This window comes from Dermacentor variabilis, chromosome 1 (assembly GCF_050947875.1).
Source record: "Dermacentor variabilis isolate Ectoservices chromosome 1, ASM5094787v1, whole genome shotgun sequence".
Taxonomy (NCBI): domain Eukaryota; kingdom Metazoa; phylum Arthropoda; class Arachnida; order Ixodida; family Ixodidae; genus Dermacentor; species Dermacentor variabilis.
The window spans coordinates 112508539-112529546 of NC_134568.1; the positions used below are offsets into that span (position 1 = coordinate 112508539).

Genomic DNA, 21008 nt, shown 5'->3' on the forward strand with positions numbered 1-21008 from the left:
GAAAGGCAAATCCGGATAACAATAGACAGGTTGACATAATGGGCCAATAAAAATGGATTCTGTTTTTCTGCACAAAAAAACTGTGGTAGGTGCGTCTTCATAAAAAAGGAGGTTACACCCGGACTCAGCTCTCAAATTATATAAAATTCCACTACCATTTAAGCACGAACAAAAGTTTTTAGGAATAATTTTCAATAATAAACTAAATTTCATTGCCCACATTAGCAGCATAAGAACTAAGGCAAACAAAGCCTTTGAAATCCTGAATGTCCTGTCACATAAGCATTGGGGTGCCCACGAAACATGCCTGTTGCGAATTTACTGCTCTGTCATGCGCAGCATTCTTGACTACGGCTGTATAGTTTATGGGTCAGCAAGGCAGTCGTACCTCAAACGTCTTGATCCCACGCACAATCATAGACTACGCTAAGCAGCTGATGCGTACAGTACCTCACCAATAGAAAGCCTATATGCCGATAGTAATGAATCCTGTTTGGAGCAGCGAAGAGCCTTGCTCACAATTTCATATGTACTCAGAAACGCAGCTTTGCCTACACTCTTTTCACTTACACCATGAACAGAATGCACTATACCAACAAACCACATAGCGTGAAGCCACTTTTCCTTCGTTTTGAAGAAATGTGTCGAAACTGCAGTGTTGCGAGCAAGGTTCCTAGGGCTGCCGAAAGGCTGAACAGACTGCCCCCATGGTATGATTTTGCACATTTTTGTGATTTCACACTAACACACCACATGAATAAAGAAACACTGCGTGAACACATAATGCAAGATTTCTCAGAATTGCAAGAAAAATACAATGACTACACCAACTTTTACATACGGGTCCTAGAGAAACGAACTTGTCAGAAGTGCAGTCATCGGAACACTTGGAAAATTGTCTTAGGCTGCCACAGTTTGCTTTGGTTTTTACAGCCAAAGTATATGCCCTGCTTATGGCTTTGGAAAAAATAGTAACAGGAAATTATTTTAAAAAAAGTTGTCTTCACAGATTTTGTTTGTTTGTTTGTTTGTTAGTTAGTTTGTTTGTTTACTGATACTGTTAACCCCCAAAGGGTCATTACAGGAATGGAGATACAGTCAATATTTACAATACAATGAAGAATCGCACATGCAACAATGAAGATAATGATAATAATACAAATAAAGGCACTGCTTTTTCACATATATTCACAGAAGTAATATTCTGAGCACAATTGTGCTCGTCAGGACCACAGTGCGGTGTTATTAATCTAGCAGATCAGAACACTTCTTGACCTGAACAATCTGCAGCTCCTCTAGAAATGTACTTAAAAAAGAAGAGAAAACCAGTAAATAGGGCAGCATGTTCCATTCCTTAATTACTCTAGGAAAATAGCTATATTTAAAAGTGTAATTTCATGTTAATGGTGACTTGATATACATGCTTTGTCCATGTCGGAAGCGTGCGTTGGGCGATAATTTGAAGAAGTCAAACCCATTAATTTTAAGTTTATTATGAATGATGAGGAAGAGAAATTTTAACCTGTCCACTGCTGTCCTAACTTCTAAAGCAGAGAGATTTGCGTTCCGGGACAATTCGCTAGGGGAGTGACAATAGCGATATTTGTTAAATATAAATCTAGCAGCTAAACGCTGGACTCCATCTAATTTGTGATGATTTATTGCCATTTGTGGCAATATTTTTGCATATTTTATAATGGATCTTATTAAGGTCTTATATGCCAGGTTTTTTATTTCAGGTGTACCACTGCGTAAGTTGCGTCTGAGACTTCATAGCACTCTACTGGCTTTATTGCATACCACATCTATGTGTGCGTTCCATCTGAGGTCTTCGGTAAATAGTACACCTAACTATTTATGTTGAGTTACCTTTTTCAGTTCAGTGTTGCGAATTTTGTAGCTGTTAGCATGAATAACCTTTTTTTCTCGTTATGGACATAGACACAGATTTATCTGGGTTTAGCATCATTTGCCATTGGCCACACCATTCATTAACCTTTCGTAAACTAGCCTGTAATTCCAGTTGATCGTCTAGTCATGTTACCTTATTGTATAACAGACAGTTGTCCATAAATAATTGTAGTGGAACAGTTGTACAAGTTGCAGCATCATTAATAAATATTAGGAATAGGAGGGGCCCTAGTAAACTGCCTTGAGATAACCCTGACAGTACTGGTAGGAGACATGATTTACAGCCACCTATTTTGACGTATTGTTCTCGTGACTGAAGATAAGATTTGAACCAGTTAGTGATATTAGAATGTTTAAAGAAAGCATCATTCTTCAACAACAATTTTGGTGGGATACTTTATCAAATGCTTTGGAGAAATCTAAAAAAATGAGATATATCTGTTGACGGTCATTGATTGTTTCAGAGAGGTTATGAACTAATTCAACGAGTTGCGTTATGGTAGACAGACCCTTGCAGAATCCGTGTTGAGTTGGTGACAATAAATTATGTTTTGAGATAATTTGAAGGGTGTTCACTAATAATATGCTCCAGTAACTTGGAGCAGGTGCTCGTAAGGGAAATGGGCCTGTAGTTGCCTTCGTCTGTTGTGATGCCACCCTTATGATTGGGTACAATTTTGGTCCGTTTCCAAGCTCTAGGAACGGTACTTTGGCTAATGGATGATTGAAATATAATCGTTAAGTATTTAGCTATCCACTCAGCGTACCGATATAAAACTCATTGGGAATGCCGTCTGTACCGACACTTTCTTTAACATTGTTATGCAAAAGAAAGTGTAGGGCGCCTGCTTCATTAATCACCACATTGTAGCTGAAGGACGGTCAGGAGAAAGACGCAAGATCGGTACCGTTGTGTCGTCACGGGTGAATACAGAAAAGGAAAAAATAATTAAAAGCTTCTATGCGCTTCTCTGTGACTTTTTGACTATGTGAAGAATAAGATTTCGTTGATGGGTTAACATATCGCCATAACTTAGCAGGTTCATCCGAGAAGAACGTTTTCAGTGATATGTTATAGAACTTACGCCTCAAATCCCGAACAAGACAGTACAGTTCTTTCCTCATTTGTCATAGGGTATTCAACATTTCCGGGCTCGAGTTTTTAGAACATGCTTTCCTTTTCTTTTGGATTCTTCGTTTTGAAGGAACTATTTCTCTGGTTATCCATGGATTTTTCTGCTTTCTTTTTTTGTTTGATTTAGGAATAAGATGTTCAATGCAATGAGCCACCACTGATGAAAAATGTTCCCACAAGCGATCCGTACTAGCCTTGCATTCGTATATTGTAGTAAACTCGTCAAAGGAATGTTCAAGATAGTCTAGTTTGCTAACATAATCCGCAGCATGGAAATTCAATATCTGCTTCAATAATTACTTATCCAAAGAGAGTGGAGACAAGTTAAAAGAAAGCATAATCATTTTATGATCAGCTATACCTTCAAGAACTTCGCGTTCATTTATATAGCTAGTTAGAGAATTAGACACAAGAAAAAAGATCTAGAATGGAAGATCTTGATGCACAAATCCGCGTGTAATCATTTACGACTTGTACAAGGTTGTAACAGAATATTAATTCTAATAATTGTTCACTGAGTGACACATTTGTTTCTCCAGGTAAATATGAGCTCCAATTAATATCCGGAAGATTGAAATCACCCAAAAGAACAATGACTGAGTCAGACAAGGTTTCCCACATCCTCAATGGCAATGCCGATGACGCCTTCAACTTGCTCGTTTTCAACAACGTGGCGACGATGGACACAGTTATAAAAGAGTGGCGCCACCTGGAACTCCCTAAAAGCCGACGTATCGACCAGCAGTTTGCCTGTCTGCCCAACACCCCAGCGACATCTTCCTGTGCCGACGCTTCTCATCCCAACAACACTGACAACGTTACCAGGATCATCCAGCGTGAGATCGAGGCCGCCTGTCTGGCTGCCTTCGACTCCAGCTCCTCCAAAGCACCTGCAGTCACGGTTTCCCTGATCCAGGCAGTTCGCAAACATGTTGCCCTGTTTAAAATCGGAATCCATGAATTTACAAAGTTGAAGAATTTGCTCTGTCGTCGTATTTGGTGCTCTGTATACGCCTCCGATAAAAACACTGCAATTAATTAACATTGTCTTGATCCAAATGCTTTCGATATCACCTGGGACTGCTATAATAGTAAAGAGTATGTTTTGCTTAATCAGGATTGTGACACCTCCACCGCTTCCGGATCGGTCTTTTCTAACTATGCTATACCCCGGGGGCGTAACTTCTACATCAAATATGCTGTTGTTCAGCCATGTCTCCGTAATCACGATCAGGTCGGGTTCGTGCTCCAAAATTATCAACTCTAGTGCCTCTCCCTTATTTAACTTGCTTCTTGCATTTACATTGATTATTTTGAGAGATCGACATTTTTTATGCTCATGTCAGTCACTGACTATTCTTGATTCACTACCACACTTGTATCTTTCGTTCTTTTCCTCGTTCCAGGCATAGAGGACATTTTTTATATTTAGTTTATCAAAAATAAACTTAACTTTACTGCCTTCTTTTTTTCTTCTGCAGCTGAGTTCCACAAGTTTTTTCTTATTTCCGCAACTCTCTTCTAAAATCCCTCGCAAACACTTATTCGTTCCGTTAAGTCTTGAACAGTTACTCAGAATTCTCGCTTTGTCCTTTTAGTCTGCCACCCTGAAAATTATCGGGCGGGTCTTACCAGCCAGCCTCCTGCCAAGCCTTTGTGTTCTTTCGATTGAACTAACTTGTACTCCCAAAATGGCACTAACCACCTCATCGTTAACTTTCTTCAGCAGTATATCTTCAGTCTCATGGTCATCCTCTACCACACCTCTAATTATCAGGTTATTGTGCTGCGATCGGTTATCCAGATCATCTACTCGATTAATCAGACTTCTTGTTTCGTCATAGGATTTGAGACAATTTCGAGGTTCCCAAGCCTGCCCCGAGTTTCATCGATGCTTTGTACTGTGCTTTCAATGGAGCAAAGTCGCTTGTGCATATCCAGCATCTGTGCTTCAAACGAGTCATGTTTAAGTTGAATCGCCGATAGTTTAGAAAGTATCTCTTTCTGATTCTACAGCATTTCTTTGTACATTTGTTCTGCCATAGGCCTTGGATTCTCTCCAATGTCGCCCGATAGGCTCAGTAACAGGCTCCCCACCGGAAAACGATCAGACATACAGCGAAGCAACGTTTCTGGACATGGCAGCACTACGAGACAAGGATCATTGCTGTGGAATCTGTATTTCTTGTCACTAACCTGCACGAAGAGTGGGATGTTAGGTGACATCGTTGTAGCGATGCTGCCATGTCCACTGAAGCCGATAAGCCATGAGTCCGTATTTATAACGAGCAGCCAGTCTGTCTTAGGCATGTATCCTGATGTCATCGTGTCCGAGGAAGGTGCGCAGAAGACGGTATCCACGTGCGGCCCCTCCGGAGTGCGGCCAGTACAGCCGCCCCCGGATGATCCGCTAGAACCATTGTGCACGAGAGAAGCTGAATATGAAACGGCGTTGCTGCGATGCAGGAAAAGCGGGTTGACCAAGGATGCCACCACTCTGTCTGAGGCGAAGCTCAGGAGAGCGCAGAAAACATGCACGAAGAGCAGTATGTTACATGACATCGTTGTAGCGGTGCTGCCGTGTCCACTCTCAATTCACTTAATCCCCTCCATAGAAAAGCAGAGTGCGAACCTCTTCTCGGTGGCATCCTGAGAATGCTTAGCAAAAGTAAAAATAATGGTAAATTAATTCGTCTCTTTTGGGTTCCAAGCCACATGCAATCCTGGGAAATCAAAAGGTGGACCAATATGCAGCAGTGACAGCCCATGAAAGGCTAACAGAAATAAATCTTCCATTCAAGGACTGTGTCTGGGTGGTCCGTGCTGCAATCGCCTCAAAGTGGCAAAAGGATTGGGACTGTCAAGTTGACAATAACCTACAAATAGTAAAGCCCATACTGTATTGGTGCAAGACATCATACCACCAGGAATGTTTGATGGAAGTTATTCTATGTCATGTTCATGTTGGACACCCACCCCATCTCGCGCATAACTTTTTCTTGAAAAAGGAACAACAAGCGGTTTGTAATCAGTGCCAAGAACCTCTTAACTAGGAATCACATTTTAATAACATATCCGGCATTAGAGGAAAAAAGACAAATATTTTTATGAACTTTACAAAACACTAACACCACTTCATACCTTCCTAATCCTAGCTGAAAATGCACTCCTATCTCTATACGATATTTTAAGTTTCTAGCAGAAACAGGTTTCTTAAACAAACTCTGAAGTAATAAATTTTGTTGCTTGAAGCACTTTCATCAACTTGTATATTCTCATCCTGTGCATGGCACATCATAGCAGTAGTTGCTTTTATGTCATAACTAACTAACTAACTAACTAACTAATTAACTAACTATTGTGATGAGCTTCCGATCCCTGCCATTGTACAAAGTTCGGTGATACCTTAGTAATGCTGTAGTGGTATTGTGTTTTCAGTGTTGAATTCGTGATCTATAATCTGTTTATTTAGGTTATGAGGCTTGCATAGAGAGGCTGAAACTGGCCTTAATGAGCTGCCATAATTTGCAAAGTAAATTTTGGGTTGAATATGACTTCCATTAGCAGGTATTGTTAGCTGTCATGGAGAAGCTGAGTGCATGCCCCTCGCATATATTACGTTAGGCCGAAAGAACGCAAATCAATACAATATTCTGACAAACATTGAGAATGCTTCTTGGTTGTGATTGCATTCTTAAAGGCAAATGCTTTCAAGATCTAGTCGCAGGTGGATGGAATTGAAAAGATGTTCTTCTTACCTCTGCTGAAAGGCTTAGAGGGTATAAAATGCATTAGCATTGGAAGATGAAGCACTCTTGCATATGTAATCAAGCAAGAGTCAAGTGTCGTTTAATAGCTTTCAATGCTGTGACTTGCCAAGGCACAAGGGGAAAAAAAGAAATAAAGAAAAAGCATGAGCTTTTTTCTTGCACCATTTAAACTTTCTGTATGTCATGTAATTCCAAGTTTCTTTGCAGAATCTTGTGCTCTTTTTCTTTCACTTTAGATTCCTTTATAACGCCTAGCAAACATAGTGATATTTTTGTGAAATTGCAGCATTACAGTTAAATAATTTGTGTGCAGATTTTAGAAAGTGTTTACTTGTAATTTTTCATCTGTTTTTGTGAAGTGCGATAATGTATGTTTTTGCATTTGTATTTTGCAGTGCGGCTTCATGACAGTATACAAGAGGAAGGATACCATTATTTAATTTTTGATCTGTAAGTTTCATTCTCGTTTCAAAGCATATGTGTTGCCTGCTGTGGTGGCCCAGCGGCCATGGCACTCAGCTTCTGAGCACGAGGTCGCAAGTTTTATTCATAGTGGTGGTGGCCGTGCTCTGGTAGGGACGGAATGCAAAAGTGCTTGTTCACTGTGCCTTGAGTGTTTATTAAAGAACACTAGCTGGGCAAAAGTAATCCAGCACCTTCCACCACAACATCTGTCATAGCCACTATGTTGCTTGCTCTGGGTTGTTAAACTTTATTAATAATTGCTAGCGGGCGCATAATTTCAATAATTGTGACTGCTTTGAAAAATCTAACATTATTTCCATTGATAAATACTGCAACATACGGAATAGCGACATGTTATTTCAAAGCCTGCACTTTGGATGATTAAAGCATAAAACAGGAAAGAGTTGTCAAGATGTTTAACCTTTGAAAACATTGATAGTATGTGGCCTTTCGCTTGTTATGGTCTGCTTTAACTGCTCAGTTTTATTTCCCTACGTGTAAGATTATTCAGAGTAGCCTGACATCCAGAAGAAATATTTAGGTTGTCTGGGCATGCATTGGCTTGGAAGCTTATGGCATGATTTTCATTTGCATCCACTTTAGTCGCTCTGGATATGATGATCTGCTGCTTAGCATAAGGGGACAAATTTGATCCCTGGACAGGGTGCTGCATTCTGATGGGGGCAGAATTCAAAAATGCTCATTCACTTAAATTTTGGCACTCATTAAAAAACACCAAGCACTCAAAAAGTAATCTGGATCCATCCACTGAAGCTTGTCATAGCTGTAGTGAGGCTTTGAAGTATTAAATTGCACCAATTACAATTACTTTTGGAAAGCATACACCTTTTTCTTCTCTAATTTGAGCCCTCCACTAGGCATCGGCACTCATGCAACGGGGGCTTACTTTTTACATCTAGTGTTGAAACCCATTCTGAGGTGAATTCAGTTCCATGTTTACATGAGTTAGCATAGTATTCTTGTTATTGACTGGATCACATATAGCTGTTCCAGATGCTCGCAAGTCAAAGTTATTGTCATCGCATATGCAATTCAGAATGGGACTATTTTCTTGTGATTTTAGCCAGAAACTGTCAACATCATGTTTTAAAGCGTTAGCATTAGGAGTGTCAAAGTGGAAAGATGTGTGTGTTTGAAGTGTGTGAAGCTGATCAAGTGGAAGAGAGCGGATGGGAGAGCTTAGAAGTGTGTGTGTACATGTGTGTGTGTGGGTAAATATACTCGCATATAGTGAAGCTGACAGTGGTCTGCTCCGGTCAGACAATACAAAGGACGTGTCGAGTGAGCTCCTGAACAACACTTTGCAATATGGTGAATACAATATAAATCATGGATCCGGGACCTTAGAGAGGTGCAACTTAATGCTAATGCATGTCTCTCTCATTTACCGCCAAATTGCCACTGAAATTGTTTGCTTGCATGGCACTGCTCTGCCAATGTTTTAACTAACTCGTATTTACTTAAATTTGAGGAACTCGAGTGTTAGGAAAAGGCAGACTTCACTCAAGGTACTGATCACTTTATCAGTGCCCAGATAACGAGAAAATATGAGATTTCACACACAAAAGAGCCCAGTCATATTACATCTTTGCCTGCGGCCACTGACAAAGTGTTGGTTCCTTTAATTTGTATGTGTGTTTAATTCATCAACAGGTGTTGTTCCGTGTAAGACTGCATATCTTCTAAATTTTACATTATCAAAAAATGTATGATTTTTTTTGTCGTAATAACAATAGAATTTTTTAGCTTGTTATTTGTGTCTAGTTTATGGCAAACCTGATTTCAAAAGAATACAGATACAATCACTAACCGATTTTTCAGAGCCTGATTTTTCGGACCCATATGATTATTCGGACCTATATCTGCAACACTGCCACCCACTTCATAGAAGCAATACATAATGGCAACTGAAGTTTCAGCCACCATTGCATGAATATATAGTGAATAAAAGGGACACTAACGCAAAATATTAAGTCAAGCTGGGTTGATAGAGTATTTGTATAGTAGTACTTCATCATTTTCTGCGTGCCAATATATCACATTGTTGTATAGGACACTGCTGCTGATGGTCCTGCTGCTGCTTCTCAACTTGAACCGCGTGCGCCAAAACGAAACGAGTTGACATAATCTCCATGTCACCTCCCCATATGCCACTGTTGTGTCATTTATAAACTGATGTTTTGCGAGTCGCTGAAGCTGTTCACGCTGTGCAGCTCTGCTTGGGTGTAGGTTACTGGATACCGATATGGTATATTTTCCTTTAGTCTCCCTTTAACTTCATGAGCATTCACATTGATGGCGCAGATTCTAGTGGCGACTGTATTGCAGAGTGCATGTTCAGTGTTCTGGCACGACAAATTCTGCCAAATTTTAATAAATTGTCAGGAGTACTAAAACAATTTTTAGTATTTTTTACCAAATTTTAGTGTTTCTTGGCTTTGAATGGTAGCATTTTTCAGATTTTAAGGTTGGCAGATTTCTAATTGCTTCTTCTGTTTTTGTTACATTTTTAATTGTAACTTACTGTATAGTGTTTTTCATGCACTTATGACTTATCTGCACAGCACCCATAATGCGCATTGTGTAAAAACAATGAAGGTCACAGCTAACCCTCGGGTTTATCTTTGGTGTGTGCAGTGTCACCGGCGGTGAACTTTTCGAGGACATTGTTGCCAGGGAATACTACAGTGAAGCAGATGCAAGGTAATGCAGATATATTGTAATCTACAGGGGCGTGATAATGTTGTCTTTGCTCATCTGGCTGGTTGGTGCATCGTATTCATAGGGAAAGCATCGGTAAGAACAGGGCAAGAAGCAGACAAGGCATTGTAACAGTGTAATCACTGCTTTCTGTTTCATAAGGAAGTGCATATTGCACACAATAAAATACTAGTGCTTAAGAACTTCAGTGCATAAAACCACTTGCACCTTCTTTAGTGTACGTGAGACATGTAGGTGTTAGCTTATATTTTAATGTTGTTTCAAATGCACAAGCACTACTTGATGCCTTCTGCACAGACCACAATTTAGCTGTAAAATTGTTATTGTGATGCATTCTTTTGCCCTGAGGTCGTTTCATCATTTTTAAGAACCAACTTCATAAGCCATTTTATTTATTTATTTTATTTATAAATACTGCGATCTTAAGCAAGATCTTAGCAGCGTGGTACACGAGTAAGTTCGCAAAACAAAATAAATACAAAAATAGGAAATTGCACTAAAAAAATTCTTCACACAAGCGCTTCACACAAGCGCTTCACACAAGCGCTTCACACAAGCGCTTCACACAAGCGCTTCACACAAGCGCAAAAAACAGGCGCAAGAAACAGGCGCAAAAAACACAGGCGCAAGAACAAGTGCTTCAACGTTACTTCAGTGATCTTTCCCAATCATACAGTCAAACAGTGCTATCACTGACAATCTCAGCAAGTGCAAAAAAAAAGTTAAAGATATGTTTCGAAAAGTGATAATGAGTCCTGTGTTAGTTTTATCGACCAGCTTATTCCAATCTACTATAGTTCTCGGAAAAAAGGAATACTTGAAGCAGTTGACACGTGTTGTAAATGGAGTTACAGCTAGTGAGTGTCGCTGTCTGGTAGCGTAACCTGTTGCATAGGTAATAATGTGAGACATGTCGATGTTGTAGTGACCATTTATTAGTTGGAAAAAGAATCTTAGACGACATGCACGATTTCTGTCACTTATAGAAGGCAAGCCGCTCCGAGATAAAAGGTTAGTAATAGAACTATGCCCATATGTATTGTAGATGAATCGAACTGCTTTTTTCTGTAAGCTTTCTAGCTTTCCAATATCGCTTTTAGTGAACGGGTCCCATATAACTAAAGCATATTCTAAAACGGGGTGGACTAGTGTTTTGTATGCCAATAGACGTACTGTTGGTGTGGAGGATTTTAATACGCGTCTTAGAAAAAACAACTTGCGGCGACAATTTGCTATTACTGTGTCAAGGTGCTTTGACCAGGAAAGATCCTTTGTTCTGTACAAGCCAAGGTACTTATATTGCGCTACCTCTGACAAAAAAGCGTTTTCTGTGCCATAGCGATGTACCAGTGGCTTCTTTTTTAAAGTTATCCGCATATATACTGTCTTTTCGAAATTAATGCAAATTTGCCATTGTCTACAGCACTCAACTACCTTATTAAAGTCCCTGTTTAACCTAAGTTGGTCTTCTTCCATTGTTATTTCATTGTACAGAACGCAGTCGTCAGCGTAAAGCCTGATTTTAACAGAGGGGTTAATGACAATATCGTTTATATATAACAAAAAGAAAGGGGGCCAAGAACGGATTCCTGTGGGACACCAGAATTGACAGCAGCTATATCAGAGGTTGTCTTATTTACAGTAACAAACTGATGGTGGTTTGTAAGGTAGGCTTTAATCCATGCTAATATTTTATCATTTTTAAGCACAGCTCCTAGCTTATGAAGCAATTTAACATGAGACACCCTATCAAATGCCTTGATGAAATCCATGAATATTGCGTCTGTTTGTTGCCCTTTGTTTAGAGTGTTAGCAAAGTCATGTATGATTTCAACTAGTTGAGTAGTCGTCGAAAGGCCACTTCTAAAACCATGCTGCATGTTTGTGAAAACGTTATGTTCGTCTAGAAAACCAGTTATATGTTTATGAATTATATGTTCTAAGAGCTTACAAGATGTTGATGTTAATGAAATCTGTCTGTAATTATTGATGTGAGATTTATCTCCCGATTCATGTAAAGGTTTTATTCTAGCAATTTTCCAGTCTTCCGGTAATGATCCTTCGTTGATTGACTTCACAAATAGAATGTACAGATATATTGCACACCATTCAGCATAACGCTTTAGAAAACAGTTCGGAATATCATCTGGTCCTGGAGATTTTTTAATGTCAAGCTTTAACAATAAATTTAGAATACCCTGTTCCGAAATAACAATGTCGGGAAGGGAAGGCAGTTCAGCAGAAAAGCATGGTAAACAGCCATCATCACTTGTGAATGCACTCTTAAAATGGTTATTAAAAGCAGAACACACAGTTTTTTCATCCTGTACACTTTCCCCGTTTATAAAAAAGGTGTCGGAAGACGAAGAGGCGGGCGTCACAACCCTCCAGAATTTCTCGGGAGATGATCTGATAAAGTCTGATAGTAATGTGCTGTGGTAATACTCTTTATCTTTGACAATCTTTTCGTGAAGTTTTTCGGACAAGTTATAAATATCAGCTTTCAGTTCTTCGCCGTCCTTTATTAGGGCTGTTTCTTTTTTAATTGCTTAAGTTTCCGCCTCATCTGTAACGTTTCCCGCGTAATCCATGGATTGCGGCGCTCTGACTTCTTCAATATTTTAGGAACGAAGCGTTCCACACAATCAAAGATGAGGTCTTTAAAAAAAAAAGCCAGAGGTCATTTACACTACAATCAAGGCCTTGAAAGTGATCGTAGTTAAAAGCTAGCGCATCTATTATAGAGTCATCCTGTGCTCTTGAAAAATTTGGAAAATATTGAACCTTATTGGTTCGATTGATTAAAGCACTTTTCAATGCCAGGACAACTGCTTTATGATCAGAAATACCAGATGTTACTGTATATGAGATGCAGTCTTTAATGGTGCCACTTACAAAAAACAAATCAAGAATGGACCTTGAATCATTTTGAATTCTTGTGAAATCCTTCCCAATTTGGAGTAGATCAAAAGTAAAAGCTATATCAGTCATAACACTTTGCGCACTTTGAATTGAATACGAAGAAAAAGTTTCCCACTTGATATTTGGCAGGTTGAAATCATCGGTTAGTATTAATTTATCTTCTCGCGTTACATATGAATGCATATTAGTTGACAAGCGCTCCAAGTTATCAGCAGTGGAGTTAGGAGGTCTGTACAAACCTGCAGGGATATATCTAAAATTATTGACGTATAATTTACAAAATATGCTTTCTACATCCGGAACATCAGGCATTGTCTGCAGCATAATGGAAGACTTATACAGTATAGCAATACCTCCCCCAACTTCACCAACCAACTTCATAAGCCATTTGTGATGAGATAATAGATGTTTTGTAATAATATATATATTGGATAACTATATTCTCATCTTATTACTATTGTGGCCAGCAACTCTCCTCTCCTGCATTTAATTTAAGCTGCCTTTCAGCTGCTAGGAACAATTGATTGCCGTGGCTTCTTTCATATGTGGTGATAAAGGTGCTGCCTAGGACTGGCGCAGCATATGTAGGACAGCATATTGATTGTTCATTTAACACAAGTTTATATACTAAACAAACTGTTGTAAGCTTATTTAACTGTGGCTTGTTCATGTTTGGTGTAGCAGTGCTATTAATTGAGATATTTTTAAAAATTGTGCACACCTCGAAGGCCAATGATAAAAAAAATTTTACCCTGTAAAAAGGCTAATTTCTCATAGCGTAAGTACAAAGCAGCTGTGCAAAATTTTAATTTGAACTACAAGCTAATATGTCACGAAACGCTTGCAAGATTCAACTTTTTTACTGCTTACTGGAAGTGATGAAGTACTGAGAACATTGAAAACCAGTGCCTACCTAGGTGCTCAGGCATTTAAGCAGGACAGCAGGATTAGTATGCGTGTGCAATTCTAGCATCTGCGTCACATCAGCTTCCCACCAGATGTGTGTGTTTGCTAAGGTGCTGTTTAGCAGCTCTTAAGTTAAAAACTAGGCAATTACCAGCCATATGGCTTTGTCAAGGTTACTTCAGTCATATATACTACTTATGTATGACCAATTAGCCAAAATGAAATTTCATTACTGTTGGCCTTTAAAGGACGTCTCACCATGTTTGGGCCTTGCAATCAAGCACAAGTGCGCTGTGTTGATCACATGGTGATGATCATGTCTGCGAAGCATTACACTCATGTACACTATGAAACTAGTAGAAAGTGAACTGCCGCATGCCCTCCTCCTTAGAAGAGCCCATCTCCATGTCCATAGAGACGTCGCAGCTCGCACCTCCATGTCGTGCATCATTCTTCCAGTACACAAATGTCCACCAGCAGTGCTAACAACTGCACAAATGTCCATCAGCAGTGCTAACAACTTCGGGATCCCCATTTAATGTACAGACCACAAAATTGCCAACGGAAGTACGCTGCACAGGAAGAAGCAAAGAGAAAGAAAGGAGGCAGGAGTTATGATGTGAATGTCATGTTGGCCCTTACGCGAGGGCAGGAGAGGAATGTCGCTTGTGGATGCTAGTTGAGCCAATGGGAGGGAAGCGTGGCTACTGGCAGGGTAGCCCACTTCTGCGCACCGTTGCCTCTTGACATTTGCTTCTACCTACGCTATTGCTAATCTCTTTTTAGAAGAGGTAGATTGTGGAAAATACTTCACACTTCAAGTGTGTAACCTTGAAGCATTTCATGCACTAAATGTTTTTAAGAAAGTCTTTTTATTTTGTGCACATATCACAATCTCCTTCTCGTAAGCGTAATTAAAGAAAGGAAAGTGAGGTGATCACTAATTTCAGATTTCCTTCATGTCACAGTGTCCTTTTCTTAAGCAGTAAAAAAATAATCTATTGTATTTATCTTTCTTTGGATGTATATATGTGGCCCATTACCTATATTAAGTGCAGCTGATGATGCAAGCTTATAAGACTCCATTTTGAGGACAACAGTGGGAAAGGTGAGACAAAGTGAAAGAAGGGGGCACTGCACATGCTGAAACTTGCGTTCTCCACTTGTTTTGCTGGACCACACTTCCATGCTATTGTCTCAGAACATTGTTTTAAGCGGCATATATTTCTTCCTCTGATGCTGATGCTAATGTGACCATCCATATACAAAACTAGCACCACTATAGAGTGTCTGTTACTACCACCCAATAATTTTTAACACTGGCATTGTACAGTGTTGAGGTGAAGGTGTAAGAAGATTTTGGAAGCTATTAGTGCCATTGGCACAATGTGAAAATGCTAACAGCCCACGTATGCTAATGTGTAGCCTCTGTCGAACCCTTAGGAAGCACTTCACACCTTACTGGAGGCACCATCAGTCTACTGGGACACCATCAGGTTACTAGGGCGCCACTATGGCACCTTCTCATGCTCCAGTGCTGAGGATGTTGGATAAATAGTGCTGTTCGCTCATATAAGAGGGCCAGATTTGCTATAGTAGCCCCACAATGAAACGTGATGGTTGCAGTTCTTGTTATCGGCTCAGGGTCTTCCAAACTTTTTGCATTGAATAGCTTGTTGATTTCTACGAACGTCTGTCTATCACCACATCGTAATCTGTAAGGAAGCTGTAAATTACGCAACACTTCACATCTGACATTCTCAAATGGTATTGCCTCACTGGTGTGACCCTGGCCTGCTAGGTGGAACAAAAAGCAGACACTGAGCATTCTACAACCTGCTCGCTCTTCCTGCTTAGTATTGGTTTTGACGTTCTCATTTTCTTCTAGCCACTGCATTCAACAAATTCTGGAGAGTGTGAACCATTGTCATCAGAACAATGTGGTTCATAGAGATCTTAAGGTATGTATGTACTTTTGTGTGGTGTAGATACAAGGAAAATACTGAAGTGCAGTTTTCGTGCAGTGGCAAGGCCTCAACTCTTTTCAGTTATACTAGTGCATATTCCTTACAGCCCAGTCTTGAACATGGCATCAGCCACAGAGCTTTTATGAAAAGGTGGACATGCTGTGCTAGAATATGACTGGCCATATTGAGCATGAGTTTCCTTATGGTGGTGATGTTTTACAGCTTCGAAGTACAGCAACATCATGTGGCTAGAGCTTTCAAAGCTAATGCCAGTCTTCAGTGCTAACTTTCATGCACCAAAAAAAAAAAGAGAGAGAGAGAGAAGATTGAGTCACGAAGTGTTCAATCCTCAGCTGCAATTGTTTACATATGGATATTTTAGTTTAGCTTCAGCCACTATGCAGAAACATAAACAGCAGGCGGTGTGTCTGTTTTCTGGGCTTTTAGCAAATTAAAGGTATAATTAGGGAATAGGGTGAGAAAGAGGCAAGAAATCTTTTACAAAAAAATTTTTATGATGTTGATAACATGCTTTGAATTTCAGTTATGTGTGCCTAGCTTTTTTTGGTGATGCGGAAGGAGGCTTGTGACAAGCATCTTATGCTGAGGCTACCATGATTTTTGTCTTGGGTTGTTTTGTTCTGTTTGCTTCAATTATGTAATGTAACTAAGAAGCATAGGTATGAATTCACATGTAATGGCAATGTAAGCAGAGAGCACCAGGAGTGCTTCACATTCCTTCACACTGCCATTCCTCCAGTAATTTAAGCTTGTACAAATTAACTGCACTTGTTGCACTGGTACATTGAACTCGACATGTACACAGAAACCTTAACTTGTGTACCATTGTGAGGAATAAGCAGGCATGATGTTCTGGTGCAAAGTAATAAATGTAGCTAAGCACTGTTATAGGTTCGAATTTCGTCTAAAGTGAGCTTGTTCAAAGATTTTCCCATACTCCAAGTAGTCAAAATTTATCCAGAACCCTTCACACTGGCATTCCTCATAGCCAGAATAGGGCACCGACCAAAGAGCCAAGCTTGTTGTTTCAAATGCTTAAAATTTATTACCGCACCCTTAAGAAATACTGTGAAAATGCGATAAAATACTGTGATGGGTGCATTTAATATCAAAGCACAATAAAGTGCGGTTTTGGAGTCTTCTCAAGCAAGGTATGTTGTTTTGTGATATGACTTTTGTTATTACCTGTTCACCTTCATCTTATACCCTGCTTAATGTAGCTTGCATGCAAAATCAATTTTAAGCCATTGTCAAACTGAAAACAGTACAATCTTGGTTGACTATTTGGTCATTAATATTGTAGGAAACGAGCAGCACAGAATGATTGGGACAAGTTTGTGTTCTTACGATCATTTTGCACTGCTAGTTTTTTGTCTATGCAAAAACCACTCGTGAGATATAGAATGAATATTACAATTTTTACAGCCTGAAAACCTGTTGTTGGCCAGTAAAGCCAAAGGCGCTGCTGTCAAATTGGCAGATTTCGGATTGGCTATTGAAGTTCAAGGAGAACAGCAAGCCTGGTATGGTAAGTACAGAGCAGTTCTTCTTTACAATATGTACAAAATGCAAAAAAAAGAACAATTCACAATATGTCCTCATTTCAACACAGTTTTCGCAAGGGATTGTCTAGAACTACGCAGCTTCTCTCTACCATTCGTGCTTGGGCCTCAGTTTGTGATAAAGCTGGCCAGATCGATGTTATCTTAATTTTGGCAAAGGTTTTGATATAGACCGTTTGATAGAGGGCACTGCCATTTTGCAATAACAGCACCGTCTATCGTCCGGTGCCATGCTGGTATGTAGGATCGTGCTGGAGGGGGCACAGCGAATGGGCTGTTTGTTGTTGATGAGTGGGAAGTTTTCGCATTTTTTTTAGAGGTCTCAAAAAATTTTTGCGACTGAGAAACTGTTTAGTGTCTCATTACTAAGTTTTGAGCTTTAATATAGCCCCAATATCTAATGGCAATGGGCCTAGAGGCTGTGTCACAGCTCTGCTGGATCAAAATAGGAGGCGAGTCAAGTCTGCCTATTGTCTATGCATAACATACGTGCAATGTGTTATTAATGTATGTACAGCTTTGAACTCTGTTAAAGTATCACTCAGGTGACAACAATCAGAGGTGTCTCCGTGTGCCATGTGGGGTGCCGCACCAGCATAAACCCCAATCCTGGTAACTAGCGAAGCTTCGAGGAAACACTTTTTGCTTGCTTTTGCACTCCTAAAATTTTCGCAGCACGATTTTCTGAGCATTCTTTAACTGGCACCTGGGCATCAAGGTTCGCAAAATTAAAAGCTGTAAAAAAAGTTGAGTCACTTTAGCATTAACTAAAAAAGATGGAAGGCGAAAGCCTGCATGCTCATGAGACATTCATTAAATTTCTTGACATTCTCATTCAAATGCATTGTTACTTCCTATTACTTGTCTTCTCCCACCAAAGGTTGTGGGTTTGAGTACCTTGACTTGACTTGTCCTTAAGGACCGCGCAAAGAGGGTTGGAATGAAAAATGTTAGCCATAACGTTAAGAGACAGGAAGAGGGCGGTGTAAATCAGAGTGCAAATGAGGATAGCCAATATCCTAATTGACATTAAGAGAAAAAAAATGGAGCTGGACAAGCCATTAATGCGTAGGATGGGTAACCGGTAGACCATTAGAGTTAGAGAATTGGTGCCAAGAGAAGAGAAGCGGAGCTGAAGACAACAGAAAACTTGGTGGAGCGATGAAATTAGGAAATTTGCAGGCACAAGGTTGGAATCGGTTGGCGCAGGACAGGTATAATTGAAGATCGCAGGGAGAGACCTTTGTCCTACAGTTGACATAAATAGGCTCATGATGATGATGATGATATGAATTAACTTCACCCTACTTAACACCAAAGTCGTGGGTTCGACTCTGACCGTAAGTCGAGGGTTTGACTCGCACCAAAGGTTGTGTCTTTGAGTGCCTGAATTAACTCCATCTTGATTAACTTTGCCTTAATTAACACTAAAAGTCGTGAGTTTGATTCCCACCTGGGGTTGTGGGTTCGAATCGCACCAAAGGTCGAGGCTTCGACCCTCAATTTTAGTGCCATTGAATTTTGGTGCCACTGAATTTCCCGGACGGCCAAATTTTTTCCCCATGAGCAACCTAAGGCTTTCGCCTTAATAACTCGATTGCAGGGGTCGTGAACTTGGAGTACTCAATAAAACAACCTGGTGACAGTGGCCGCAAATATGTTGCGATCAACGAGACGCACATGATGTATTGAAAAAAGTGTGCGCTTTCCTAGGTCTCCAGTGTGCAAGGGCACCTTGCCGATTCGAGAGAGGTGAAAAGCAAACAACTGCTCCTTGCAACAGCAACTTTATTTTCTGATGCAAAATAGTGCAGCGCGCAATACGCAGCATCAGCCAGACAGCTTGATGGTGAGATTCTGAAGCATAGGAGAGCCCACATGAAGAAGGTGGCCAGCACGTGGTAGGCATGGCTTTGGTTGCAGAATGAAAAAGAACACGCCTTAATTTTCTTTGTCAGCGCATATTGTTTTCGTAATACGTCCCCAGTTAACTTCCACCAGACCATTGGTTGCCAAGCATGATGATCTTAAAACGCATTCCACAAACATTGAATACGCACCTTTTATTCATATACCAATTTGATAATGGTGGCCGAGTTTGTCACCGTACGTTCACCGGAAACAAAATCTTCTGAACATACACACGACGAAGCTGGTGGTGTCGGGTCCTTTCTGTTTATGCTTGCAATCCAAAGTGGATGCTTGTCTGAAACCACGTGGTGGAGTCCACAGAGTCGCTGTGGCTGAAGGTGCACTTCAGATTCGCTTTCAGAAGTTAATTTTGCAGCTGAATACAGCACAGTGGTAGCCTGTTGAGCTTGCGTCATCTGACATCGCAGCAATCACACACAGAACACTTCAGAAACGTGCTAATTCGCAATGACACCGCTAGTGTTCCAAGCTGCCACTCAGAGAAACAGCGATCTGCATGTACCATTGCGAGGAGGAGAGCAATGCGACATGCTGGTTGAAGGGTACGTTCTTTCTCACTGATGAAACAATTTATAAGGTCTCTCATATTGGTTTGATAACGAAACTTAGCAACTATGGCTTTCTACCCAACCTGATGAATTGGATATCTGCATACTTGAGCATGCGCAGGCAATTCGTCGATGCCAAATACCATTACTCTGGGTGCCTATCCGTAAATTCAGAAGTGCAGCATGGGAGTGTGCTCAGGCTGTTACTTTTTCTTGTGTTTATTAATGACTTAACAGCATGCATCAATGACATTGTTACTATCAGGTTAATGCTGATGACGAAGTAACAATCAATAGAAATCTCAGTGTAATTTATAACTGGTATACTTGGGAAATGAAACTTAATAAGGAAAAGACTGTACGAAAAAAACCTATAGAATATCAATACACTATTAAAGAATGCACAATTACCAAAACAGGCTCTTTACCAAAACAGCCAAAACACGTCTATAATGTCTGCGTCTGCTCAGCATAAACTAGGTCTTTAAGATACAAGCTTGAACACTTGCCTTCATCTGTCAAGCTGTTAGTGTTCAACACGCTGGTAAAGTCGAGATTGGAATATCCCTGTGTCATCTGGGACCACCCGTTCACAAAAAAAAAGGCATTAACAAACTGGAGCGCATCAATAGATTAGCTCGTCTGCTTCATGTTTACTTGTTTTGGTAACCATGATTCTCCATCTCATTTGAATAAAAATAATGTTGCCGCCCTTGAAGTTTGAAGAAAAGTAGCACACCTAAAATTCTTTTCTGCCTCTGAAAACATAGCTCGCAGTTTGATCCTTTGCCCTATCTCTAGCCACTATGAGTTAGACCAACTAGACATCATCACCCCTACAAGACAACTCCAATTTTCGTGCGCACAAATTGCTTTAAGTTGTAGTTCTTCCCCCAGAGCAATTACTGAATGGAATGCTCTGCCTGTCGATGTGTTCATGTCTGATAATGTACTGCTTGCAATGAAAAAAAATTGTGCTTGTAGCAGACACTTCTTTTTGTCTGGGTGTGTGCCTGTTTGTAAAACAGTGACTCATATCCATGCTGTTGCTGTGTTAAGCTCATGTTTTCTTCTGTCCATGAAAAAGTTCTCCTTAGTTTTAATGCAATGTACACAGTCTTTTGCAT

General features: G+C 40.1%; 1 protein-coding gene across 20 annotated transcripts in view; it reads left to right on the plus strand.

Moving 5' to 3' along the window:
• Positions 1-21008, plus strand: part of CaMKII (Calcium/calmodulin-dependent protein kinase II) — a 284190-nt gene that overhangs the window by 174144 nt on the left and 89038 nt on the right. For all 20 annotated transcript variants that reach the window (XM_075693250.1, XM_075693266.1, XM_075693225.1 and 17 more), the window contains exons 4-7: positions 7212-7266; positions 9940-10005; positions 15740-15812; positions 17265-17367. In XM_075693250.1, coding sequence (XP_075549365.1) covers positions 7212-7266; positions 9940-10005; positions 15740-15812; positions 17265-17367 — 297 coding nt within the window. The remainder of the gene's footprint in view (positions 1-7211; positions 7267-9939; positions 10006-15739; positions 15813-17264; positions 17368-21008) is intronic.